The sequence below is a fragment of the Antrostomus carolinensis genome, unplaced genomic scaffold (genome assembly GCF_000700745.2).
Source record: "Antrostomus carolinensis isolate BGI_N321 unplaced genomic scaffold, ASM70074v2 scaffold7823, whole genome shotgun sequence".
Lineage (NCBI taxonomy): Eukaryota > Metazoa > Chordata > Aves > Caprimulgiformes > Caprimulgidae > Antrostomus > Antrostomus carolinensis.
Genome location: NW_010303096.1, coordinates 57702 through 66382, shown reverse-complemented (window position 1 = coordinate 66382; position 8681 = coordinate 57702). Strand labels below are relative to the sequence as shown.

The following is an 8681-nucleotide window of genomic DNA, read 5'->3' as shown; positions in this document are numbered from 1 at the left end:
GTCTTCATCACCTGTAGTTCCATCTGTGCTAGATCTTGTGTTCAAGACTGATAAACGAAGTATGTCCTGAAAGCTATGCACGGGGGGCAAAAAAGCAGCACTGCAGTTTACTGGAACACAGCTGACAGAGAAGCCAGTGTAAAATCCAAGCTATCAAGACAAGCAGAAGCCTCAGGACAAACAGCAGCCATCTCTCCAAAGTACAGGAGTCATTAGGATGCAAGTCGCTATTGAAAGCCTCTGGCAGAGGCATCTCATTTCAATGGTGCTAAATAGTAACATATTAATAAACAGTCTTCCCTAGCACATATGTGGGCATAGGAAGAGCCTTTGTCCTTCTCCTTCAGATATGTGTCCAAAAAATCCTTTCCCATCGTGAAAAGATACCTCATGAGCATCAGTGCTTGTGGAGTTGCAAGCCCTGCTTTTGCCCCTGAGCACAGCTCTAAAATTTTGATCAACCCACCAGTGTTCATGGCCACTTCAGGGAGTGCCGGAGGGTGCTCAAAAGGTTGGATATTTGTCTGAAGTCCTGACCAGATTCCCACTAAATACTTTTTCTGTAGAGTTCTCCTGGCACTTCACATGGGCATACTTTTGCCATGCTCTAATACGTGAAGTGCCCCAAAGCCCAGATTCACCTTTGCATCTATATTGATGCCCAGCTCAGGAGTTTCTCAGAGTGAACACAGAAACATGATCCTGCTCCGGCAGGGGGATTGGACTAGATGATCTTTCGAGGTCCCTTCCAATCCCCAACATTCTGTGATTCTGTGATCTGCATCAACTTTAATCCATGGGTAATATGCAGCTTGATGTCTCCATTATGCTTTGCTATGCCAGTGGTATGGAGGGAACTATCCAGTTTGCCAATTCCTGGAGACCTTGGTGAAGGTGGGCTGGCTCAGCTTCAGTCCAGCTACCCCTGTGATACAGGTGTTATAGTCAGAACTACCAGCAGAAAAACTGCCAAAAATGGAGGTTACATCTACTCTATAAGCAAGAGGTATGCCTACTGATTCATATACACCTGCCTAAATCAGCTTTGGACTTTACAAACCTGTCTCTGTACTGCGCTAATGCCTCAGCATCTGAAGAAACTACTGCGGTGCTGCTGTCAGTAACTACTTCAGAGCTGCTCAGCTATCTTTACATGTTCTTCCACTTCCCTTCCAATCCAAATGCAGACACAACCAGTTTCACAACTTCTGCCTGAAAGAGTACAGCCACCACCTCTGGAAAGCAAAAGGAAACGCTTAGTTGCACCCAGTGAGTAAAACATGAGACTTCATGCACAGCCATCCATATGCTATTGTCACCTGCCGATGGTCAGCTTTGGGGCCTCCTGGAAGCTGGAATGAGCATTAGAGGGCAGCAACTCCACTACAACACTGTTTGAGGCTAAAAGTAGTTAACTTTGGACTTTTGGATCAAAAGGTCAGCGTGAAGGCATCCACCCAGATTTGTGAATGAAGAAATTATTGGCCAGATGAGAATACTCTGACCTCTGGCACTACATTTCTTCCTCAGTCCGGAAGAGCTTGTGTTTGCTAACCTTCATGCTGTGATATGCATTTTTATTCTCTAGTTTGAGAAAACTGCAGGAATTCTTGCTCTCCTTATGTATTCTGCAAATAATTTCAACATACACAGGATTTCATTCCACAGTGTGTAAAAGGCTGTGCAAGACTGTTTTAACTACAAGTTTCCAGAAGCCTTGCAGATTCAATCTAAGCTGCCTGCTTCATAAAACTGATCAAAGTTCTTTTGTTTTCCAGTCATCTCTCACTAAACACCACTTACCTTTGGTTTGGCAGATCCAGTACAGATATGTTTTCATATCTTCTTTGCTGTAAACATGGACCAAGAATTTGCCCCCAAATTTGCATTTGGAAATACTCTGTGTACCTGGTCTGGCTGGGATAGAGTTAATTTTTTTCATAGCGACCTGGCTAGTACTGCACTTTGGATTTGTGACTAGAACAGTGCTGATAACACACCGATGTTTTAGCTGTTGCTGAAGAGTGTTTGCACAGCACCAAGGCATTTTCTTTTTCCCATCCTGCCCTGGCAGTGAGTAGGCTGGGGTCGCACAAGATCCTAGGAGAGGACACAGCTGGGACGGCTCACCCAAGGATATCCCAGATCATACGATATCGTGCTCAGCGAGAAAAGTTGGGGGAAAGGAAGAGGAGGGAGGGGGATGTTCAGAGTTATGGTGTTTGTCTTCCCAAGAACCTGCTAGGTGTGCCAAGAAAGCCCTGCTTGCCAGGAAGTGGCTGAACACCTGCCTGCTGATGGGAAGCGCTGAATGGATTCCTGATTTTGCTTTGCTTGCACATGCAGCTTTGCTTCACTTATTAAACTGCCTTTCTATCAATCCACAAGTTTTTTTTTTTTTGCTTTTGCCCTTCCAATTCTTCCCCCAGCCTGCTAGGGGAGAGCAAGCTAGTGACTGAGTAGGGGTTTAGCTGCCAGCTGGGGTCAACCCACCACAGTCCTTTTTGGTGTCCAACATGGGGCAAGAGGACTTTGGAATAACAACAGCTGAGCAGAGCGTGCTAGGTGGAAGTTACAGGTGTTAAGTTGTTCACTGGCAGGGCTCTGTGCTTGCTTGTTTTTCTCTCTATTAGCATCTGGTGCTTGTTACTGGATGTTTTGGACTTTTGCTGTTTATTGTAGTACTTATCAACTTCCTCTCTTGTGCCAGGGAACATTTTGTTAGCAGTAATGGCCACATGCCTGGGCTGGCATAAGGCCCAGGCACTGCTGCTGTTCCTGTGCTGCTGTACTGGACATACTGGAACACCAGTGTTAGGGGGTTAATTTTCATCGTAGCAGACCACAGGATGCTGTGTTTTGAATTTGCAACTAAAACAGTGTTGACAGTACGTGAGTGTTTTAGCTGTTGCTGAACAGTGTTTGCACAGCGTCAAGGCCTTTTCTTTTTCCCTCTCTGCCCTGACAGTGAGAAGGCTGGGGGTGGACAAGAGGTTGGGCAGGAGAGTCAACCAGGACTCAACCAGGACAGCTGACCCCAGCTGACCAAAGTCCTATCCATTAGCAGGCAGAAGCAGAACCTCCAACTTGTAAAATTGATGCAGATGTATTCAGTCATGCTCCTGCAATCAATTTTGCATTTGTCTAACTCTGCATAGAATCACACATGTATGTAAAGAACTAATGACTTATTTAGAACCTTTAAGATCACGGCCTTCTTAAACATAAATAGTTTAGCAATTATCACACAAAACCCTGGCTCTGGTTTCTAGGGTAAACCTGACTCCAAAGTTTACATTTCTTCTTTTTTTTTATTTTAGTGAATATGGCTTGTATTGCAATTTCAGGGCTGTATCAAACAAAAATAAATTAAGCACCATTACAAAATATTAAGAAAGTGATCTTTTAAGATGAAAAAATTATTAATACAGTTTCACCATCTGAAATTAATTCTAGTTAGCACTGAAAATTCCCATCAAGCTGAAAATTTTACTTTCATGATGCAAAATTTCACTAACTATTGCTAAAGAAGTACTGCTGTGAAGGCAAATATACAAAATAAAATGTTGATGATTTTCATGCGACAATATTATCTTTATTTTCCAGTGAAAAATGACAACAGTTTATGACATAGTAAAAAAAAGAAAATATTTGTTTAGGTTTTATACTTTTTTCACTCCTGCTCTGTACCTTCATTTTGAAATGCATGGTCTGTAAGATACCAGAATTGAAAAAATACTGAAATAACTTGGAAAACACCATACGAGGTTCAAACACAAACTACTTTGAAAAATTCACCCTGCTGAATGATACCTAGTGTGATAAATGGAAGTTCTGCAATTAAACAATTTACAAGATAGAAGCCAAAAACGCTACTGAAAGCTTAGCTAAAACTCGGCTGGAATGATGAGTTCATGGACTGTGTATGTATTTTTCACTAGATGTAGTCACCCTTGTAAAAATCCATGTATACTGTATGCAGAAGAGTAGTTCCACAAGTGAAAGCCCTGTCAGGAGCTAAATGGTAAAGAAGATGCAGATGTTTCTATTACACATTTTCATCTAACCCTCCTCTGCCACCACCAGGTTGTATTCTCACTGAACAGCTACCATTCTCAATGCCTTCCTATTTGAGGGACCTCCCTCTCTCCATGGTTTAAAAGTTTATATGGGACCATGTCAGGAGTTCTAGATTCTCACTTTGTTTCTACCGTTGCCATTCCATGACCCACCATAATCCACACTAAATCACTTCCCTTTTCATTTCTGGGAAAGAAAAATATTGCTGACTCCCCTTCCCCTTGCCGGGGCACCGAAGATGAATTAAGTGCAGTCCATAGCATTTCAGGTATCCCAAAAGATGTAAGAACTGAATCAATAATGTGAACCCACATTCTCTGGGAAGGGGTTGCACACACCTCTATGCTGGGACATGTTCTGCCTTTGTCACAGCGCTGATGAAAGACGTGGAGGTGAAGCCACCCCACAATCATTTCTTACCAAGGCATTGCTGGAATGCAGAACCACAGCTCCATATCTGCATTGGTTTTCCCTCTCAGCCCTATGTATGGAGAACATCCACATGCTGTAGCTTTCTATTCCTCCTCTGTGTTGCAGAAGCATTACAAAGTGGAGATAATCAGGGTTTAGGATTAAGGCCAGAGTCTCCACCCCTAAGGATTTAGAATTTAAAATTAAGTAAAAAGACAGAATACTGGTTAGAATGAAGTGATAGTACAAATCAGAAGGGACTGCTATTTCTTCCCAGAGGTAAAAAAAAGCTGTTTTCTAAAGCAGGTATTTGTAGGAATGAAACATCTGCCCGAGAAATCTCTCTCAATCCTTCCAAACTACTAAGTATGATTAGTTTAAGGGTTTTTAAAAAATTGTTGTTCTGCATGACAATTGTCAAAAGGTTAAGAGCTCCCAGACTTGTCAGTCCTTTTCACAGCCAGACCCCCTCCAAAATCACAGCCATAGAGTTCTACTCGAAGGGCAATACCATGATACCATGTTCTTGGAACAATGCGGATAAATCTGGACAAGATGGGTGGGTTAAAGAAATGCTTGACGTGCCCACTGCTGTTTTCATTACCCAAGAAAACCTGCAAATACACGAACACACAATTAGTTAAAAGGCAGCACTTTAAAAAAACCCTGCTTTTTCTTTTTGAAATTGTTCCAAGCTGTTGCATTAGCCACCCACGGTAGATGGACTGGCTCATTTCTGATTTTTACAGAAGACTGTATCCAGTCTCTTCCTAAAATGCTGGGTCAAAGCTAGTTCAGGCCAGCAATATCTGAGTCTGAATGAATTAAACAGCCTCTGTTTCCATCCACACCACAAAATTTGCCATTCTAATTTGGATGGACTAAAAAAAACAAACTTCCCTTATTTTACCTCTGCTAATAGCCCTTGTCAGTTAGGTTGGTGTAAGGTGATATGGCAACCATAAAAGTACTGCGTCCACTCTGCAGGTATCTGGAGCTCTCCAGCTCTGTTACAGCTAAACAGCTCACTAACATTAATTTCACTATAAAATCAAGGCAGAAATAGAAAAGCTGAAAAGAAGTCCTGGGAAATACATTGTTCATTCAAACTAAGTATCCTTCTTTACAATTAGTGTCAGCACCTTTTATCACAATGTTAACTGCATTCTCTACAGATCTGGGGTTCTTTCATTACTGTTAATTACTATCATCAAAATCAGATGGATATTATAACATTATCTGTAGTAACCCCAGCTTCCTAGCATTTTAAAGTCCTGTGAGAATATATCTTTGTCTATTCTGCCTTTGGGCCTTGATTGTGCTCAGCATCTAAAACTAAAGAATGACACAATTGCCTGAGCTGAGGATGATACCTTTGCCACTGAGCTTGAACCATCTGTGTAAGATTTCCACTCTGAGCCTTCGTCACTGTATAAGATAACATAGGTTTTCACAAAGTTTTCAGCTGATATGGACTTGGCTCCCTGCGTAGCAATAGCAGTTATCTTCTTAATTGTGAGGAGATCAATTTGCAGCCACTGTTGGTTGTTGTTCAACTAGAATTGATAAGAAGGGTTGTCTATTAGCAAACATGTCTATGTATTTGCTTAAGTGAAAAATCCTGTTTAACAATAGTTAAAACTGCATCAAAATACATCAAAACTGTATCAAAGAGTGCAGAAAAGTAAAGCTGAGGCAAAAGTCACAAGCTTTCCTGGTTGCCCGTACAATGAACTTCTTCACTGCAGGTGGAGTATTTGGTGTCTTAAGATTTCCACATGAATTTCCAATACATAATGAAAAATAACACAGATTTTTCTCTAGTATTAAAACGTAATACATAACACTAATACCAAATGCTTACACAAAGCAGTAGCTTTCAGCAAATCTCAAGGTGCTTCATAAAGAAATGCATCTCCATTTTGAAGTCACAGAAGCTCATGTGCTTTGCTGAAGGCCATCCACTCCTAGGTCCACTAAGCTGCACTGCCTATAAGCCAACCCAGGAAGGGTTTCCTTAACTGCTGAGTCAAATATTCAAGTTGTATTCATCTCCTGAAATTAAAAGGGCTATTTCTGCAGAGAAGTGCTGCAGGATCTGGCCCAGAAGACATCATCCCTCTCTTAAAACTATGATTTCATTGCTGTTGCCAGAAATTCAATAAGTTTTCTCCTGGAAGAATTCAATGGGCTTCTTCCCAAAGGATGGCTAAAGATCTGTGAAGTAACCCTATCACAGTTGCCACTGGACACAGTGTGCAGGAAGCACGCGAGCACACAGGCAGCACAGATTTATTAACTGTAACTGTTTCACTGTGGTCCCTGTTTTTCAGTTGTTACCTTGGCTCGCCAAGCATTAATTTTTCCTTTCTGATTGAGACGAGCAAGCGAAGCGTCCCACGTGTTAAACCACGATGTCTTAACAGACGAGGCTGTTATCTGGGTATTCTTGATCTCTCCATTTTCCATTCCAAGTGGCAAAGAGCAACCTGTTAAGAGAAGCACCACGTTATCTCCAGCTCATCCAAGTAGCCACAGCCTAAGCAACAATGATGGAATTGAGAATACCCACAATTTTAGCGTCGTTTAACATATCAGATAAAAAAATTGCCAGAAAGAAAGCACCAGCCCATGATCCAATTCTTACCAGCTACTTCACAGCCCAGAAGCTCCATGCGAAGAGTAGGCCTGTTGTAGGCCTCGGTTGGGTAGACTCTGATGTACCTAGCAATGATAGGGGGATCAATGATGTTCTCTTTTATCCCATAGGCATCAGAATTACCTTCAAAAATCTATTAAAAAAAAAGAAAAAATATTCACATATCGTTAATTTAAAGCAAACACAAGCTGCTCTGTTACAAGCCTGTTAGAGTCTTTTTTATGCCATTAGCCCCATCTGCTGTGATGGGGCACCCTATGCTGCAGGGCAACTTGAAATATTTATTTCATGGTCCCATCTTAGCATATTTGGAAACATCTGAAGGCCTCAGTTCAAATAAACAACCCATTTCTGTGCACTATATAAGTCTGTAAGAAGAAATTAATTAGTTAAGAGGCATAAAGAGAGGTAAGAGACAACAGGTTTTCGATTCCTGAGTTGTACTGTAGAAACCTCAGGGTAAACTGAAGGGAGCTGCAATTGGTAGGGCTGGAGGGGTTGGACATAAAATGAACCTCCTGGAGGGTATGGCCACAATTACTACACAGGCCTTCTGCAAGCAATTCAGACAGTTTAACGTTCAACTGTTGTGACAATAGGAAGGGAGGGAGAGGAAGGAGGATCTAGTCCCAAATGAGATAAGGGCCTTATTTTTAGTTCAGCTTCTTGCTTGCTTCAAGATGCTGACAAGGGCTTAGGAAATAAAAGTAGGGAGAGATGCTTATGAGAAAGCCCGACTCTATACAGCCAAGGTCACAGGGCCAATCCAAACCCCAGTTTAGGGGGTTCCTCACCTTGTAATGTGTCTTCTGGTCTGAATTTGATTAGATTGCTAAATGCCCTTTGGGGCTTCAAGCTGTATTATTACATCTCTGAGGGCCATATCTTTTTTTTCCACTATCTCTTAACATAAAGCTGTCGCCTCACTGCATCATCCAATGGTGCTACCTAGGTTGTCGCAACTGCTATGGCGCGTACAGACCTTGTGTGCTGGAGAGCTGTCTCCTTTGAAGGTGCTCCACTGCCGTTTGTCTTTGCTGTAAACAATAAAGAACTTCTCGACGTACAAGGACTTTAAAAACTGCTTGGCTCCCTGTGTCTGTATCCCAGTTAAAATAACTTGTCTTTGAAAGTCCACCTAGGAACAGCAAACAGTGTTTATAAAGCCAGTAACGCACAGCGAAATCTGTTTTATTCCTTGGCATCTACACAATAGTTTGGAATCCTGCATTTTAAAACCCACAACACAAACTCTCAGGAGGAATACAAGCAGATGCTAGAGTCCAAATTAATGCTGTGTGTCTCATTTCACATGTATATTTATTTGTGTGTGCATTTAATTTTAGAGGGCATTTTGCGGTGTCCAGCACAGCACTACAAAGACACCTCAAAAATATCTGTGTCTTCTTACTAGGCAGAACCCCACTGTCCTCATTTTACAGACATGCAAAAGCAGTATAGAGAAATCCAAGGCTCACTTCTTCATAAGCTGCCTCTAGTTTTGGCTACCCCATCTGAGAAAGACATATGA

General features: G+C 41.8%; 1 protein-coding gene across 1 annotated transcript in view; it reads right to left on the bottom strand.

The window, feature by feature from the left end:
• Window positions 1-4916: 4916 nt before the first annotated feature.
• The window catches only part of F5 (coagulation factor V), a 31143-nt gene continuing 27378 nt past the window's right edge, over window positions 4917-8681 (bottom strand). The window contains 5 exon segments of the mRNA XM_029084014.1: window positions 4917-5105; window positions 5865-6047; window positions 6832-6980; window positions 7139-7283; window positions 8133-8288. Coding sequence (XP_028939847.1) covers window positions 4917-5105; window positions 5865-6047; window positions 6832-6980; window positions 7139-7283; window positions 8133-8288 — 822 coding nt within the window.